This window comes from Sceloporus occidentalis, unplaced genomic scaffold (genome assembly GCF_023333645.1).
Source record: "Sceloporus occidentalis isolate IW3139 unplaced genomic scaffold, rSceOcc1.0.p SCAF_5, whole genome shotgun sequence".
Taxonomy (NCBI): Eukaryota; Metazoa; Chordata; class Lepidosauria; order Squamata; family Phrynosomatidae; genus Sceloporus; species Sceloporus occidentalis.
This window is the reverse complement of record NW_028316985.1, coordinates 117,847,092-117,867,012: the sequence shown is the minus strand read 5'-3', so window position 1 is coordinate 117,867,012 and position 19,921 is coordinate 117,847,092. Positions and strand designations below refer to the sequence as shown.

General features: G+C 38.9%; 1 protein-coding gene across 1 annotated transcript in view; it reads left to right on the top strand.

The window, feature by feature from the left end:
* Window positions 1-16,748, top strand: part of USP46 (ubiquitin specific peptidase 46) — a 32,141-nt gene extending 15,393 nt beyond the window's left edge. Inside the window, exons 2-9 of the mRNA XM_089525226.1 lie at window positions 3,370-3,450; window positions 5,451-5,664; window positions 7,103-7,332; window positions 9,514-9,590; window positions 13,317-13,400; window positions 14,001-14,198; window positions 14,737-14,815; window positions 16,332-16,748. Coding sequence (XP_089381352.1) covers window positions 3,370-3,450; window positions 5,451-5,664; window positions 7,103-7,332; window positions 9,514-9,590; window positions 13,317-13,400; window positions 14,001-14,198; window positions 14,737-14,815; window positions 16,332-16,433 — 1,065 coding nt within the window. The 3' untranslated portion in view covers window positions 16,434-16,748. The remainder of the gene's footprint in view (window positions 1-3,369; window positions 3,451-5,450; window positions 5,665-7,102; window positions 7,333-9,513; window positions 9,591-13,316; window positions 13,401-14,000; window positions 14,199-14,736; window positions 14,816-16,331) is intronic.
* Window positions 16,749-19,921: the final 3,173 nt, after the last annotated feature.

Below are 19,921 nucleotides of genomic sequence, written 5' to 3'. Positions count from 1 at the left end.
CTTTACTCTTTTCTAGTTCTTTCATAAGTTTCCCTTCCCATTCATAATCTTCTTATTTCTTGACTGCATACATCATTCTGGTCTATATCCTAGGTATGGGAATTCAAATACACTACTTTGAATGGAAAATCTGTGGAGACATCAGGAATGCACGTGTATCAGTCTCAAAAGAAAATGCAAAACCATATATATCTACCAAGCCTAAGGTGTAGCAAATTAGGTGTCTGTTACAGAAATGAGGAGAGGAAATTATTATTTACATCTATTATCATTTAGTCATCCTTAAATATTAAGACTTACATACAAACACAAATGTACTAGTCATCCCTGCCATGTGTCTGGTGTAGCTTACTCTTAAGTAAGTGTACATAAGATAGATGGCATGCAGCTTTTGTTACTCTTGGAAGGGTTCAACAACAATAGCTGTCTTATGTAATGTCAAAGGCTTTCATGGCCGGCATCCATAGTTTTTTGTGGGTTTTTCGGGCTATGTGGCCATGTTCTAGAAGAGTTTATTCCTGACGTTTCGCCAGCATCTGTAGCTGGCATGCTATTAAGGGGAGGGGATAAAAGAAGCAAGAAGCCCATGAAAAAATTGAAACACAAAGAAGGAAACTATGGAAAGCAGAAGAAGAATAAACTATTAGGAGGTGTGAGTGGGAGGATGGATTTGCATGCACAAATATGGACAAATCTGCTAAACTGTATTCATTCATTCATGAGAGGAGAGAGAAGTACATTCCTGGAAGAAAATGAAAACATAAGAACACAAATAGAGACTGACAATGCAACTGTTAGCGAGGAAGCAGAATGACAGTGTTGGTAGCTGCAGGCCAAGGAAGCAGCCACTCAGAATGTTAAGAGATGCTCAAAGCTAGAAGAAAGGGAGCTGACCTACATCTTTGTATGTCACAAGCTAGCAAATGACAGAAATGAGACAGAAGGGGACTAAAGTCCTCAATCCAATGTGACATTGATACACATCACTAAACTTCATCTTTCTCCCTCTTTCCCCAGCGTCAATGCCAGCTCCAGGGAAGGGGTTCCTAGCCAGTTTTGGGGGGTATTCAATGGGTTGGAGTGGGAAAATCAATTTTTTTCACTCCACTTGCTTGGGATTTCACAGATGCACAGCTGAAGTTCCAGTCCAACATTCCAGCAATGGAAAATGGGCAATGAGGGCCTCCTTTGTTTTGTCAGGGCTGATGCCTGGCCTTCTTGATGTATGTAGTGCATCTTTAAAAAATCCCCCAGTGCATATGATACTCCCATGGCTACTAATGATGTAATCTGAAGTAGACATTCACAGGAGCCAAGTCCATGGAAAACAGGAGTCATCTACAATGGATCATTGTTGCATTGCATGCATTCCCATTGGCCCCTTTTCTTTCAGAAAGGCTCAGGTGGACTGGGAACTCAGATACTCTTGAAAAAAAATCAGTACAGCCCTTTGTTTTCAGTGGGAACCATGAGGCTGGAATATGAATAGCAAGTAAAGTGTTCTGGGAGGAAGATGAAACTTTTTAAAAAGCTTGCAGTGTTAATGCTAGCTGCCAACTGCAAGCAGGTTGGTTTACTTTTAAAGCCAGCAGGGTCTCTGCAATTTTCTTTTCTATTTCTCATGATGCAGCTGTTCCAGTTCTATAAAAAAAATTTTACCAAGAGAAAAAATCAAAACAGTTGCTATATAAACCCAGACTGGAGTAAAACATTTCTTCAGTTCTGCTCTCTTGAAAAGTGGGCATTCAGAAAGAATAAGGAAACATGAGATTTGACTGCAGAAATAAATAAAACCAGATAATATCAGAAAGCCCTATTGACTGTTTGCTTTTATACATTATTCTGTGTGGGAAACAGATGGTGACACTTTAATGAGGTATCGGGTAAGAGAGTTCCTTGGTGATCCATTTAGATGTCATACATCATAAGTAATGAATCTGTGCTTTTAGTTTAAAATCACCAAGATTTCCATGTGCTTCATGATATCTGGAAGGGTGGAGGATGAGGGCTAAGGAAGTAAAATGAGGCCTGGGAGACCTATCTAGTCCAGGGCTGCATTTACACTGCAGAATTAATGCAGTTTGACACCACTTTAACTGCTATAGCTCAGTGCTATGGAATGTTGGGATTTGGAGTTTTGTGAGATATTTAGCCTTCTCTATCAGAGAGCTCTGGTGCCACAACAAACTACAAATCCCAGGATTCCATAGGGTGGAGTCATGGCAGTTAAAGCAGTGTCAAACCGCATTAATTCTACAGTGTGATAACAGCCAAGGATTCTTGTTCCATGGTGGCCAACCAGTTGTCTTTGGGAAGCCCAGAAGCAACACAAATGTGTGACCTTCCACACTGGTCCCTCAGCAATCAGTCCTACTGCCTCTGATATTGACTAGTGACCCCTATAGCCTCATTCTTCATGAATCTGTTTAAGCTCAAACTGAAACAAAAGGTCGATAGCTCTCACTACAGTTTTTGTGGTAGCAAGTTCTACAGTTCATTTATGCACTGTGAGGAAGAAGTACTTCTTTGTATGTTCCTATTTTCCCATCAACTACAGTGGATGACTCTAAATTTATTACATTTTGTTTATAAAGCGCTGTAAATTTGCACAGCGCTGGACATAGAATGTATAAAATTGATAAGAATAATAAAACCTGCCAGTGGCGTACAATCTAAAAAATAACAAATGCGTATAACAGTAGATAGTAATACAAACTCTTGACATTGGGTCCACAAACCCATAAAAATAGTTCTACCACTATGAGAAGGTATTGAGGGACCATGAGACTGGTGGAGAAAAAAAGATGGGGCTGTGAGTAGTAAGGAAAATCTAAAGAGACCACTGATCCACTTTTAAGGGGGGCAGTTTGAATTTTCTTATACAATAGGCCCTTGTTATACACTGGGGTTTGGTTCCAAAAATCGATGGATGCTGAAGTCCCATTAAATGCAATGGCATAATGAAACGGTGTTCCTTATATAACATGGCAAAATCATGGTTTTCATTTCAGAATTTATATTTTTAAAAATACAGTCAGCCCTTCTTATACACGGATTTTTAATACACAAATTCAAGCATCCATGGTTTGAAAATGTTCCAAAAAGTATAAATTTCAAATATCAAACCTTGATTTTCCATTTTTTATTAGGGACACCATTTTGCTATGTCATTATATTTAATGGCACCTTGAGTATTCACGGATCTTGTTATCCACAGGGGATCTTGGAACCAAACCCCAGTGTATAACAAGGGTCCACTGTATTTTCAAGCCACCGATGCTTGAATCAATGTATAAAAAATCCATGTATATGGAGGCCTGGCTGTATTATATTTTAATGCAGAAAAAATAAATTCTTTTATCCTCACAGGGCACCAATGCCTCTGCTCTGGAAAAAGACATTGGACCAGAGCAATTTCCACTCAATGAACACTACTTTGGACTGGTCAATGTAAGTATAACTATTTTTTATTGTATTTGTTAGATGTATACCTCATTTTTTCCCTCTCCAATGGCACACATACTCTCTTTGCCCACATTTTATCCTCACAATAATTGCACAAATAGGCCAGGCTGAGAGAGAGGGAAGAAATATGTTTGAGATGTCAGCATCTGAAATCATATTTAGAGGTGCCAGGCCACAATCTAAAGAATATCCTAAATGATGAGGGAGCCACTGACAGAAGCATCCATTCTATTCCTGCTATAATCCTGTGGCGAGCATGGAAAAGTTACTTTTATGAACTTCAAAGAAACCCTTCTTTTGTCCCACTACTTTCATTGGTACAATTGGTGGCTGCAGAAGAAAGGTCTTCTTGGTGGCTGCTCCTAGACTTGGAAGGCCATAATGAGCCCCTCCTTGTGATCCTTCCATCAGCAACGACTTTTTTTTTATTCAGGCAGGCATTTAGAACTAAAGTTTTCTAAGGAAAGGGTTTCTAAGAGAGTGATGTGATGTTTTAAATTGTACTATTTTAATTGCTTTTTACCCTTTTAAAATGTATGTTTTAAATTGTTTTAACGTTGCTAATAGTTTAATTTATCTAATTAGTTTCAGTGTTGACATTTTCTATGTCTTTAACTATATTGTAATCATTTTCATTTGCCTTGAGTCCCAGTCTTGGTGGTAGGGAAACAGGGTAACAACAGTGCCACTGCCAGAGCCAGCACGGCCATTCTGAGAGCTACAGTCTAGAAAAATAGGCTCTGTTTCTAGTCATGTCACCAAGACACTGGCTGGAACAAACAAGATTCTTACTTGACCCAGGGCTTCTCTACACTGGTGGAAAACCCTTTACTCACCCTGTAGCAGCAGCACAGTTCCCAGTCCATAGAGACTCCAATAACGCCACAGTCACCCTGGTGAGATTGGAGCAACCTGGAAGAAAAGGGTGGGCCAACAACAGTCATGTGTCTTATAGTGCAGTGTATTTCCAGCTACATAGCCACGTCTTTGTTGCTGATTTGCATTTTCCAGGTGAATGCAGAATAAAAAGGAGTTCTTTTTTCTCTGGATTTTTGGAGAAAAGCTCCGCCTTGCCTGCAAATCCTGAGAAACCTCATATTCCCAAGTCACAGCCACTATGGGGTGACTACAAGGTTTCCTGAAGGTGTAGTCAAGTCCCCATAGTAGATAAAGAGAGCAGCAAGTCAAGGAGGATTGTAACTGGAGTAATTTAAGTATGGCTCTTTAGATAGTGTGAAACTGCAGCTTATAACCTCCCTATCCATTAACTATACTTGGTAGAGAGCAATAGGCAGTGCAGCTGCCCAGTCCTGAACCTATTGCACTTTGTAGTGATGGCTGAGACATTTAAATTTTTCATACATACACTCACCTCAGTTAAATACTGTAGACTTAGCCATTCAGTGGGTAAATTATCCCCTGTAGGCTCCCTTGTTAGGCATGACATTTGAACTGCTTTCAGATGTTCCTGTCCATATGTTGAGCTACTGAACTGACCAAACTGCCCACTGTTAAACCCTTGAGTTATACTAGTAGTAAATCAGCACCTAAAAAGATCCAACTCCCCAATTTTAAAAAAGGAGTGGGGATCTATAAGTGAAGCATGCTTTTATTGCAAGAGGCTCTTAAAAATTTAAGGTGGAGGACACCAGTAAAAAGCTTTCTAGATTACAGCCAAAGCAGTTTGATGAGTGTTTGAAAACTACTGGAACAGAAGCACCATTTTAAAATGTATGTTATGCTAAGCATCAGAATGGAGTTGGAAATGCCAGTTTAACATGTAATTTTTATTCCTACCTAAAGATTAATACTGTAGCTTCACATACTGATGTCTGACCTGATCTACATTTACTCAGAAACTATGCCTAGCAATCCATGGTGGTAATTTAACAAAGAGGAGAAAAATCCAGGGGCAAGATGAGTAGATTACTTGGATGTGCAGTAAAGAGTATCTCACTGCTGGCCTCCCTCTTTTGATTTTGCAGTTTGGGAACACCTGCTACTGTAACTCTGTCCTGCAAGCTCTATATTTTTGCCGGCCATTTCGGGAAAATGTTCTGGCATACAAGGCCCAGCAGAAAAAGAAGGAAAACCTCCTGACTTGTCTAGCGGATCTTTTCCATAGTATTGCTACCCAGAAGAAGAAAGTTGGGGTGATTCCGCCCAAAAAATTCATCTCACGGTTACGAAAGGAGAATGGTAAGTGCAGAACCAAGCATCCTTATCCTCTTTTCTGGATACTGTGGTGGACCACAATCCTTTCTGGCCACCAGCTGTTCTTGCTTCATTGCTCAAAGGGACAGCCAACCAGGAAGGTGTAGCAGCTTGGTCTGCAATACTTTCTCCTCCTCCACTGCCACCTCCCCCTCCCTCTTACTCTCTCATCCCCATGAAAGTTTCCTTCCTTACCCACATTTCTAGCATTGCAGAGACTGTGATATTGAAAACTGTTCATACTTAGAACCTTGGCTCTTCGTATCCACTGGGGTTTTGTTCCAAGATGCATCATGGATACCAAAATCTGTGGCTGTTCAAGTCCCATTAAGTATAATGGCATCATGGATACCAAAATCTGTGGCTGTTCAAGTCCCATTAAATATAATGGCATTGTAAAATGGTGCCCCTTATATAAAATGGCAAAATCAAACTTTGCTTTTTGGAATTTATATATTATTTAAATATTGTCAAGCTGTTGATAATTGAATCTGAGGATAAAGAATATGAGGATACGGAGGGAGGAGTTGATTTCCTGTGTTTGAATTCCCTTGGTAGCTTGGCCTGCCCCTTTTCTTTGGATGCTTAAGATGTATTTCTAAAAGCTCATCTGAAGTTTCTGCAATGCCAGAAATTTGGGGCTGCAGGAAAATTTCATTGAGGAGGCAGAAATCTTATGGGGGGTGGCAGCATCCTCATTTTGCTCCCTCTTCCCATAGCTGTACTCATGTCCTTGCTCTACCATACACTTCCACTAGGCTGCCCTGCTAAGCAGGCTGAGACAGAACTAACCACAACCTCTTCTTGGTCTCTTGTTTGCCTTCATTCTCTTCCTCTTTCTGGGTTGCATAGCTGGCTCTGTCCTTATCATTACATCTTCCTGAAAGGGAAAACACAGCTGAGCATTTTGACTTCTCCTAGAAACTATAACACACTCACATACATTACAGCCCTGTGCAACCTTTCTGATTCTAGGTGTTGGCTTTCCTGTCACTTCAGATCGTAGCCTAGTGCAGAGGACAGGACCCCAAACCACCCAGTGATGTTTATCACACTATACTCTTAAAGTGCTACTATTCCACTGACTCCTCTAGCTGCCTCCTGTTGCATTCTGGTATTGGCAGTTTTAAGGAGGGGTATTTAGAATTCTCAGGCAGAGAACTTCTCTGCCTGAGAATTCTAAATACCCCTCCTTAAAACTGCAAATCCCAGAATGCAACAGGAGGCAGCTAGAGGAGTCAAAGTGGAATAGTAGCACTTTAAGAGTATAGTGTGATAAACATCAAAGTCAAGGACTTTTCATTGATCCACATTACCACCAGCTAGTTTGGGGGAGAGTTGAGTGCTGGGGGGGGGGTGGAGCTGAGATGGCAAATCCTTGACTTCAGAAGCCAGGAAAACATTTACCCTTCTTCTTTGGCAGATCTCTTTGACAACTACATGCAGCAAGATGCCCATGAGTTTTTAAACTACTTACTCAACACAGTTGCTGACATTCTACAGGAGGAGAAGAAGCAGGAAAAGCAAAATGGCAGACTGAGAAATGGCAGTGTGAATGAAGCAGAAGAGAACAATAAGCAAGAACTCACCTGGGTGCATGAAATTTTTCAGGGAACACTGACTAATGAAACGAGATGCTTGAACTGTGAAACTGTAAGCACTGGGCTGGGTGATGTTATGTATGAATTCCCCCCATGAGTATTTAGAAGCTATTGGAAAGGGCTGGAGGGAACTGGTGATTACAATATTCTTGGACTCAAATTCCTATCAGCTCCTTCCAGCTAAGCCAGTGGTGATGTAGTTCATCAACATCTGGAGGACCATAGATTCCCCATTCCTGCTATAGACACTGATGGATTTAGATTTATGAAGTCATCTGGGAAACGCATATGTTTCTATGTAGTAAAGCAAATATTATCTTGTTCTAAGAATGTATTATGTTTTTGCATTGCTTGGTAAACATAACATGATTAAATTTTCCCCATCCATTGTAATCATCATAAAGAAGTACAAATTATCCTCCAGACTAGACACTTCACTTAAGAGAGATCACATACTTGTTAAGCTGGTGGTCCAATTTGAATTTGAAGGTACTGCAAAGATATATAATCACAGGCATGCATTCAATATGGTGGTTTTTTGCATGTGCGATAACTACATACACAGCTTGTTGCAAAATAAGCATTAGTTTAGTCACCCAAATTCTAGGAGTTGAATATATTTCTTTTCTGAATAAAATTGGAAGCACATTTCTTTTTTACATCCAATGTTTTACATTTAGCATGTATAGTCCAAGCTACATATTGCTTTGCTCTGTGTCTGGAACTCCTAGTGGATTTTTCAAAGGAGCTATGCAAAGGGTTGGAACTGAATTGCATTTCCATGTGGATGAGGACATCCTAATCTTTCCTTTATCCTCTGATGCTAATCCAGATTGTCACCCTTAATTCATTTCCTGTCATTCACTAACCATACATCATACTTATTTTTATGTATTTAAAATATTTTAAAAATACTTGTTAGGGCTGTACCCTCAGCAGCATACAGAAGAAAGTAGGAGACAAGGTATGATTGGAGAGAGTACAAATGTGTGAACTGCACATGTGAAGCTGATCTGTAAACATAAACTAAGCTATTGGTTAAAATTAGCTGTAAAGGAAATAAACTTCAAGCCAATTCTAAATGCCAGTCTAGATGGGGTGACATACAAATCTATTGAAAGGAGTTCTGTAAATCTGGAGCCAGCACCAAGAAGGCCCTAATCTTTGTGCATGCCACTGATATCAACTGCAAACATTCTAGAGTTAAAATAAATTTTGAGATACAGGCCGGATTGTATGTGTCTTGGATCATAGTACTGTAGTTGGGTAACTGCTGGATTAGGTGAAAGTATTTATTGTTAACAGCATAGCTTTAACTTTTTGATGAGGACAAACTTAGACTGTTATGGAACATATATAAGGCAAGAAGAATTGTGGACTGATGAGAGTCATTGCAGGTCAGGATTTATTATTTGCAAAATTCACATTTTCTGTACAGAAAATATATTCTTTCCTGCACAGAAATAATCTTCTTGACAGAAAATGCTGTTTCTTGCAGAGAAAATGCTTCCTCACCAAACAAAAAAGCCTCACAAAACTAATTGGAAATTTTGCACATTTTCTGGACAAGAAACAGAATTTTCCACACAGAAAATAATATTTCTATACAATAATATTATTTTCTGCATAGAAAATGCTCTTTTCTGTGAAGAAAATGAGAATTTTGCACAGAGTATGTCCAAAACTGCAAATAGTCTGTGCAGTTTTCAAAGACTTTTTCAGAGTGGAAAGAAAATTGTTAAAATTACTAGTTCTTTCCTTCAAGAATGAAAGCTAAGCTGTTACATTTGCATAGAAGACAGTCCACGATTAGTTGTTACATCTGCATAGGATCATAGATTGGAAACAATTGAAATGACATCTTTTTTTCTTTCAAGGCCTGGCCATTCACATACCAGACCATGTCCTTTTAATGTAAAATGTTTTTAGATATATATATATATAAATATTTTGTGAGTCACCTTCGATCCCTTTGGGGAGAAAGGCAGGGTAGAAATTAAATAGACAGATAGATTTCTTAAATTGTGTTTCTATAGCTGCTTGTCAAAGTGCTTTAATGTTTCCACAACATATGGCACAATCTTCTAGATTCTGATGTTTGGTGTTTTGACATTGTGCCGGCACGTTGGTAGTCATACCTCTGAGCATTTGTTTCTGGGCATGCAATCTTTAATCAGGTAATTGGCTGGGTAGTACTGTAAAATGCTATTGAATTTTCTGTTTTTATTTCCAGGTTAGTAGCAAAGATGAAGATTTTCTCGATCTTTCTGTTGATGTGGAACAGAACACATCAATTACTCACTGCTTAAGGTAAATTGAGTGTGCAGTAAAAAAAATGTTGAAACAGATAACAGCTCTTTCATCATTTTAGATCAGTGTATCATTTTAGATCAGTGGAATTTTATGATACAATAAATCAAATCAAGAATATAAACAGAGTGTTGGCTGAAAGAAGGGATATATAAATAATGGCACAATTGAATATTTTGTAAGAAACTGTAGCTTTTGAAACTTTCTGTTGTATACTCTAGGAAGTCCCACTGAAGGCAGTAGGGTTTATCACATGGGAGGAATTTCTCTTAATTTCGAATGAAAAGAAAATGGGGCCAGAACACATTCACATGAATTCGTTAGTTTAGTGAATTTACGTGAATTCGAATTGTGTTCAAACTGACTCCCCATTGCCCAAAAATAGCTTGCCATTGCCCGAATTTGCATGTGGTAGTCTATCACACAATTATGTGAAACCCCATGATTGCGTTCGGACTGACTTCCCATTGCCCGAAATTGCATGTGGTAGTCTATCACGCAATAACATCAAACCCCATGATTGCGTTCAGATTGCCATTGGATTATATTTACAATTTCCCTTGTCTGATAAACTCCTAAGAGTGCTATGGAGCAAATAGCTTGAAAATTGTATATGTGCATTAGCATGCATAACTGACATCCACTGGGAAAGCAATCAATCATCTGTCAAAGGATCTGCTGATGGACAATATGAAGCATTTGCCAAGTGTTAGAAACCTTATATGTCACACCAGTTAAATGTATAAGAAGTTTATAGTATCTGTGAAGTCTTACTGAATTAAACACAACTTTTAATTTATGCAGACTAACTAGTCCTTTGTTGACCTAAGAATAAATTTCACATGCCTTTCCAAATTAAGAACCTGCTTAAACTTTGTTATTACTTGAGACCAATCCCTAGATATAACTGGAAGTTTATTTTTATTTTTCCATGTGTACTTTGTTTCAATTCCTTGGGTAACTAACATCATAAGTCCCTCATAGGTCCCTCTTAGCAAGATCATAGGTCTTACTTGAGAGCTCACATGTTCTTCTGTGTTCCATTCTGATATGTTTGATCCACCCTATATGTTCATACTTGATCAAGCCTGCACAATGTGTGATCTATTAGTATGAAAGCAGCTGACCATATTCGACAATCCAGTGGAGAGCTTTGCTAACCTACTGGAGCTGGAAGAGGGGGTGGGATTTTAACTGGATACTTTATGTGGTTTAGTGAGCCATGTGATGGCCTGTGAGGTTGTGTGGAACTGCTGGTTATCTCTCAAACAAGCCAGGATATCATGGATAGTATGAACTGACACATTCATAGGAGGCAATGATCACACCACTACTGTTATGTGCACTGTTGGAACAGCTGTTGCAACTGCATTGTCCATACAGAGATACTGATTACTAGTGGCACCTCAACACAGTCCTAGTGTAGCTGCCTGAGCCCCATTCAGAAGAAAAGTGGAATATAAATCAAATAAATAAAATCAGAGTTACATGCCATTTGGCAGTTTTCCCAAAGACAGCTTGTGGTGCAGCAGATTGCATGAACTGGTCCTAAGAAGTAACTAGGAAGATCTGAATTCTATGGTAACTCAACAGGTAAAGGATAGTTAAATAGATGACATGTAGCTAGCAGTTAACATTTTCTCTCTTTCAGCCGAAACAGTTGGCTGCATAGAGGCAGCTTCACACCACCCCTTTGAATGTTGGGGTGGCAACTGCATGCCATAGCCCCAATCTGGCTTTTTTCCAATGCAAAAAGAAGCAGCAAAATGCTGCTCCATTTTGCACCGGAAATGGGTGGCTTTTCCGCTGCTGTCGCCACCGCTTTTCTGTACTCCTGTAGCATGCAGCTTTTAAACGCCACACCACTAGAGCACTGCAATGCTTCCCACCATGTGGTTGAGCAGGTGGCGGGCCGCTTGGCAGTGGCATCGGGGTATGTGGCATCTAAACGCCATGCCTCCACACCACCTCCAAGCTGGCATATTGTGCCAGTCTGTTTTGCCCCTTTGTTGATTAAGAGGAGTTCTTGGTGAAGGCAGAAACAGCATCATTTCTGCATTAGCCACTCACAATTAACAAAAAATGCACCCTTGTCAGCAAAGTCCCCAAATATTTTTAAAATTCTAATTTTCACTTTCAAGAACTGAAACACCTTTGTTTGATCTTGATTATATAAATGGTCTAGAGCTGGAAAGAGTAAAAAGAAAACAGGAGCTAATCAGAGCCAATAGCGCAATTAGTTTCTTTCCCCTTTAACATTACTTCTTGTACTCTTTCCTCTTAGTTATCTTTGGATAAAAAGGGCTTTTTCTATTTAAGCCTCCAACAACTGTTATTTTTCTTTTTTGTATCAAGGCTGGCATTGTAAGAAGAATGCATATAATAACACAATAAATTATGTATCTGTTATTTTTGTTTCCATGAGACATTCAAAAGGGCAATTGAGTCAGTCAATCATAAGTCTCATGGAACCTTTCCTTTTCTTTCCTTTGTTGTATTGACATTTCTCTCTGTATGTGTGTGTTCTTTTCAAGAAAAACATCTTCCACATGAATAAACAACACCTCTAACATATTTCTTTCTAAGGAAACAGCTTATACATGTTCCTGAGCCAGAAATGAGCAGTGTGGGAATATCCTTTTTGTTATTATTTAAATAAAAATGAAGTATTCTGGCATCTGTTAAACATATTATATGGATATATGTTGGCATCCATGAAAACCACACTTTAATGTAATCCAAAGAGTGAGTCTAGAATATGGATAAGCAGTGGTCCATGCCAGGCCAAATTTTTAGGAACACTGACCCCGCAGTTTTCAAACTAGAAGAACAGTGTATAGTAATAGTAATTCTTTATGTTGCTGTGTGTGTCCAAATTGACTTGAAGTATTCTAACATTCCTGATCACTTTTTATTAAATCTGACCGTTGATCCATTTCTAATCAAATATGGTAAATTGTTGATTTCCGTATAATTGTTTATTTTCCACAGCCATTCATACAAATCATACAAATCCTTCTCTTTCCATTTTCTTGCAAAAATTGTTCTAGCTGCAATTATCATATATAAAAAAGTACTTTTATCCATTAAAAAAGTATCCATTTTGTATCCAAAATGGTTTTATGTTGTTTTAACTTTTGTAATTATTCAGTTGTTTAGAATATTTTTTATTCTTTTAAATACATATTTTTAAAAAACTGATTTTATTGTCATTTGCCTAGAAATCTATGGTATAGTGTGAAATATAACTATTTTAATACAGGTTGAGTATCCCTTATCTGAAATGCTCCAAAATCCTAAACTTTTTCATGGGTGGCTGAGATAGTGACACCTTTGCTTTCTAATGGTTCAGTGTATACAAATTTTGTTTCATACATAAAACTATTAAAAATGTTGTGTCTAAAATTACCTTCAGGCTATGTGTATAAGGTGTATATGAAACATAAATTAATTTAATGTTTAAACTTGGGTCCTATCTCCAAGATAGCTCAATATGTATAAGCAAATATTTAAACATCCAAAATAAATCCAAAATCTGAAACACTTTTTATTCCAAGCATTTTGGGTAAGGGATACGTAAGGGATATATAATGATTGGTTAATGGCTTTAAGCTTGGATAAAGAAACACATGCTATAACTTACAAGCTATCCAATGTATTTGATTGTATTTGTGCGTTAGGGAAATATCAATGAATGCTAAAAACTGGTATCTCTATTGGTTTCAGAGACTTCAGCAACACAGAAACATTGTGTAGTGAACAGAAGTACTACTGTGAGACTTGCTGTAGCAAACAGGAGGCACAAAAAAGGTAAGTAAAGCCTAGCATGGCCAGTCAATGTACAGGATGGGCTGAGATCTAACAGCCAATAAAATAAAGAAAAATAACATATATCTCTCCAGCTTTCAGTTCTGGGAGTCAGGTGGGGTGCCTTCCAATTTATTAATCATATCAGGATAAAATATAAATTGAAAGCAATTATAATTTTCAAGTCTTTCTATATGAAGTATCAAAAATACCTAAAATAGCATGTATACCAGAGTCTATAATTCACAGTCCTGCACAGGCTACTCCATACATCTGTGCGGAAGACTATACACGGAGGGATAAACATAAAACCTCTCTCTCCTACAGCTGTAAAAATGGCTTTCCTACCTGTGTCAAATGTTCATAAATTTTGTAGGGACACATTTTTTGTTTCGGGTTAGCCACCTATTTAGAAATAGTATATCAGTTGTTGTTTTACTTTATACTGACTTATTTTGCCTGGTTGAGCAGGAGGAAAGCTTTGAAGACAGATAATTGTCTTCCTCACTCCCCCATGCACCGACACCATAGAATAAATACCTGCCAGTGTGGTATGAGTAGATAGTAGAGTTTTCATTCTGTCATGTTGTTTTGACTCCACAGGATGAGGGTCAAAAAGCTGCCAATGATCCTTGCATTACACCTGAAGAGATTTAAATACATGGAGCAGTTACACCGATATACCAAGCTTTCTTATCGTGTGGTATTTCCTCTGGAGCTACGTCTCTTTAACACATCTGGGGATGCCATCAACTTAGATCGCATGTATGACCTGGTAGCTGTGGTAGTTCACTGTGGCAGGTAATCATCATCCTCACATACACCAAGAAAGAGTTCCTGTATAAGAGAAGGATAATTACTATTGTATTCTTGGTAATCACTTGACAGGATAGTGAGATATAAATGGAATAAATAAATAAATTCTGGGGAATGAGTGCCTATCTATTTGTCTGAAACATTGGACCACCCTCCCCAAAATAAGGGAGTGGTTTCTACATATTTCAGGCACTCTCCAGGAATGCAGAAATGTGCAGTTTTGTAGATTAAAAGAGAAATGATTTCCTCCACAGCAGAGAGGCTTAAAAAGCTGGGCTTCATCCATATCTGGACCACCTTCGCTACAAGTGGAGATGGCAACTCATTCTTGCCCATGCTTCCTGGAATGTCCTCACAGGGACCATAAGACTGTAGCCTATGTTTTGTTATATTGGCCACAGTGGCTGGGGGAGTCTGGGGGTTGTAGTACAAAAGAGTATTTTTCCAAGCTTCAAATGAGACCTTTTACTTTAGTGATGTGCCTCTCATTATTTTTAATTGTTTCTTTTTCTCCTTTCCTTAGTGGACCCAATCGTGGACATTATATTACCATTGTAAAAAGTCATGGCTTTTGGCTTTTGTTCGATGATGATATTGTAGAGGTCAGTACACTGATGATCACTCTGTAGATTTTGAATTCATCGAATTGGCTCATTCATTTAATGTGGTGCATTATTGTCTTAATTTTGTTAATTTCTTGGAATGTTGGCCACTGCCACTGGGAAGAATTGAAGTCAATGGAAGTTATGCCAGGATTTCTTGCTTCTTAATCCTAAATTTAAGTATTCTCTATAGATGTTAGCTGTCTAATCTACACACAGGACGAAGAGGTATTATTGACATCAACACTAAAGGCTATAGATAGCTAATCATTTTTTTAAAGCTCCCTAATATTTGTAAAACTCCACACAAGTAGAAATAAACTCAACAGGGAAACAGCAGGGCTGGAATCTCTCTCCCTGACTCACTAGCTTTTTTGTTTGCAGGAAGGCTTTTATTTTTCACACAAACAAACAAAAAAATAAGTTCTACACATGGCATAAACAATTGCCTAGGATGAAAGAATTAAATTACTAATAGAACATCGTAATAAGGGGAAATATTGTAATAAATCTCCCCAAAACAGAAATCCTAGACTGGAAAAACAAAAATAAATAAAATAAATAACAACACTTCCTAGAACTCTCAGTGGCCTAAATTCTGTTTAGTCCTAATTAGAGTAGTAGTAGTTGTTGTTGTTGTTGTTTGCCTTCAAGTTGTTTTCATCTTATAGCAACCTGTGAGGTTTTCTTGACAAGGGGTTGCCATTGTGTACATGCCCAACATCACCCAATGGATTCCCATGGTTGAGGGGAAATTGAACCACGATCTCCCAAAACCCTAGTCCAACACTCAAACCACGAGACCCCACTGGCTCTTTTCTTATGTGATTAGATCCATTGAATCAATGTGACTTACCTATGTATTGACTCACCATTCAACAGTTGATTGAATGAGTCTATTCTAGTTGGGATTAACCAGCAGGATGCCAGCTGAGGGGTGGAGCAGAGAAGACAAGTAATTTAAAAAGCATTAGGACTGATTAGGCTTCTAGCCACCTGGACTTGATAAGGTGGTTTTTGCAAAAATATAGTGTCATCTAACTAACTGGTCTGTCTATTATCTCAATTAAGAAAGAACGGACAGCTCTTCTTTGATGGCCAAAGAAATATTAGCCAAGAATAAAGGGAGATATAGATGGACTAAAATTAAGCAGTATTACTTCTAAATCTCCAAACTGCACAATGCAAATAAAGTTTAAAGAGATGAAAAATGTGGCCCCCATTACGTTTATACTTTAGGATCCTCCTGGCACAAAGATCTCAACTGACCATAGCCTTTTCTGCTTTATAGCAGTGTCTGTTTATTGTCAGTTCATTGTCTCTTGGAGTTATCCACAACTAGCATTTGGAAGAAGTCTGTTAAACCATGTTGCCCTCTTCTCTAAATTTTTAACAGAACTTCTCTTGGGCAAATCATATTCACTTTGACAGTGCTACATTCATTTAATCAGATGTATGTTTTTAACCTTTTAACAACTCATTTCTATTATTCCCCTTCTCTTTCTCCTTCTTGCAGAAAATTGATGCACAAGCTATTGAAGAATTCTATGGTCTGACTTCGGATATATCAAAAAATTCAGAATCTGGCTATATTTTATTTTATCAATCAAGAGAGTGATGGGGAGGATTGACTTTTTTCCCACCCTAGAGGAGAAACTGACCAACACTGTTAACTGACTTCCATGTAGACCCATCCAATACAGTCCCATCTGATCTCACCTCTAAGATTGTTGACTGATATTCCCCATCTTCGACTGGAATATTCCCACCACCACATTTTTAGCCTGATTCTTATTTAACTGCAAGAACAGCAAATTTATACAGACTTATGTTCATCTGTTGAACCCTGCCGAACTGAGGTAGAACATTGTATAGATGTTTTCATCACCATTAAGGACCATTTGTTCATAGTACATAAAGAACCATTCCTTTAGTTTAGTGGTTTCCAAATTCTGTTCTGAGGGTCTTGGGATTCTTCAGATGCATTTCAGCAGTAATGGTGGAAATCCATCAGAGCCAGCCTCGAGGACTGGCAATGTCAGACAGCTGCTTGCATCTATACCCAAGCACGAGGCTCACTGCTTGCGCCCAGAATTGGCCCACTCTGTTCATTTTAATCTTTGCTGATATTGCTTGTTCATTTGTCTTCACCTGCAATGGCAAAACCAAGGACAAGGAGCAGCCTTCACAGGTCTTCTCCTCCCCTTCTAGCTAGTTGTGGATTGGGCCCAGAGAAAGGATGGGAGTCGATGTGTTAACAGTGCCATGAAGGTGAGCCTAGGGAGGCACCAAGCCCACTCCCAAATCTAAAGCCAACACTGACTTGCTTCCCCAAGCTCCTATTATCCCTGATTACTTGCCAGGCTGGCTGGGGGTGTTGGCAGTCTGGTTTGGGTAAGGTTGCTCTAAAAATAGTTTGCCCACAACTACTGAAATGTGCAATTGCATGGATTCCTGCCTGCATATATTCTGGGAAAAGCAGAATCCTAGCAAGTCTGCCCAGTACTCCATGCGAAATGAATGTGCACTAGGAAATGCACAGATACTGTGGAAGACAATGCTCAAACTTTCCTAGGCAGAGCATTTGATGGGGAAAGGGCTCTCTTATGGTAGAAAGTCTGAAAACTACTGCTTTCAATGTCTATTGAAATATAATCTCAGTTCATGATAAACGGAAAAGAGATATTTATATATTTCATAACTGTTGGAACTGAAGTTGGATTATGGATTATGTCACATGGTATTTTCCAGATAGAAAATTATTCTCTCTTGATCTTTTAAAGCTTCTGGTTATTAAAAAAAAGAAATCAAGCTGGCAACTTCAAGACACAGACTTACGCAAAGGGATTTCATTCCCATTTGAACCAAATTGTGCTGCATGTCCAGTCTTCCTGTTTATTGTGGGATGGCACCCAGGAACTGAGCTGGTCCTCTGGATTCCCACAGTTTCAAAAGCTTTAGGGGGATTTTGCACTGAAGGGGAAGCTGTTTCTCCATGTTACTTTCACTATGTAAGAAGTGACAGTAGCATTTTGAACCCAAAGAAATAACCCCAAATATTCTTGCTTTCTCAAGTTTGCCCCGTCTGAGTATCATGCATGAAAGTGCTTGTAGATGGTTGTGCAATCCTGTTCAGCAATAATGGCTATGATTCAAACTTCAGTAGTTCTCAAGCACACAAGCAGAGCTCCATGTGTACAGCAGTTCATTGTTTCTTGTCCTGTGATAGGAAATGTATCATCTGCACATTAAAGATTCTGCATGCACAATGGAGCCACTAGATTTAAGTGAGCATATGTCATGTTGCTCATTCCTGCAAAGCAAGAGGCTTTTGACAGGTTGCACTGACTGTACTGAAAGTTAAATGACATGGCATCAGCCAGTGTAAAACCATTTATTTTAATTTTTTGTGTTCTGCAATCATGTATACTCATTTCTCTTCAAAGCATTTTTTTACAGTCATGTATATTAAAAAGCCAGTTTCTGTCTCTGCCATGACTGAGATACTGCATACAAATAGAGGGGCAAATAGAAGATGGCTTCCAATAAGTTATATGACACAAAATAAATGAGCCGTGAATCAGCCAGACTGCTGTGGAAGGTATAAATAACTGGAGAAAGAGCTTCCTAGGGCAAGAGGCAGGATTAGCTTCCACCCCACTGATGTTCCTGGACTCATGTCTTTCATTTTTCTTCACTATGCAGTTGGAGGCTTGATCTGTAGTAGTTCCCATTAAATTCTATGGCACCAGTGAATGGGCTACAAATGGAGAAGAAATAAAGCCTGCTTCACATTATAAAGCCACCAAACTTAAGGTTTAGAAAATTATTCTCTCCTTATCCTACGTTCTTACCCCAACAATGCCCCAAATATATTCCTTACTTTATTCCCCATAAATGGCTGTCACTCATACCTAGGCAGTGATGGCTTCCATGGCTGTGAGATCAGTTAAACTGCCCAGCTTTTAGTTTGAATCTTAAAGGAACTATTCAGGGAGTGGAATCCTATCCCCATCTGATTATTTATTTATTTTTGTCTAACTTTTAAAGCAGCTGTCCAATGTGCTGAACCCTTTCCCCCAAAACAAGTTCATCACCTTAGATGGTTCCTTTCAAGTTCACACTAAAATGAAGATTAGATTCAGCACAATGACATTACTCCAACTGACACTGCACCAAGGGGGCAAAGTACTTGGCCATATGGACTGGGGAAGTCTGGCAGTAGTCATCTTAACAGTAATGTCTCCAAGCTATAATGGAAAGTAAATTGCTATACTTAAGAACACCTTTGGAATGGCAACCAAACATGCCCTCTGACTGCAACACTGGGTGCTTAGGTTTTCATTGTGCGGAACTATAATTAAGGAATTATGTGATACTGGGTATTCCAAAGAGCCTGATCTTCTCTTCAGCCTTCCTGCCTAGCATGGACTCAAACAGATGGAAGAGACTACAAAGGCCATCCAGTCCAGCCCCCTGCCATGCAGGGATATACCATTAAAGCACTCCCAACAGGTGGCCATCCAGCCTCTGTTTAAAAACCTCTGAATAAGGAAACTCCACTACACTCCAAAGCAATATATTCCTCTGTCAAACAGCTCTTACTGTCAGATGTTCTTCCTAATGTTTAGGTGAAATCTCTTTTCCTGTAGTTTGAATCCATTGCTCCATGTCCTAGTCTTTGGAGCAGCAGAAAACCAGCTTCCTCCATTCTCATTATGACATCTCTTCAAATATTTACACATGGCTAACATGTCAATTTTTAACCTTCTATCCCCAAGGCTAAATATATCCCTCCCCATGGTTTCCAGACCTTTCACCATTTTGGTCATCCTCCTCTGGATATGCTTCAGCTTGTCAATATCCCACTTGAATTGTGCTGTCCAGAACTAGACACAGTATTCCAGGTGGGGTCTGACCAAAGCAGAATACAGTGGTATTATTATCTCCCTCAATCTGTCTTATTTTAGAGGGACCCATGTTGACTTTTAGTGATCACAGCATTCCTTTCTAAGTGCTTACAGACTGCCTGTTCCATGATCTGCTCTAGAATCTTGGGTCATCTTTTTCCCCCGTTTTGAAAATAGGGAGAATATTTTCCCTCCT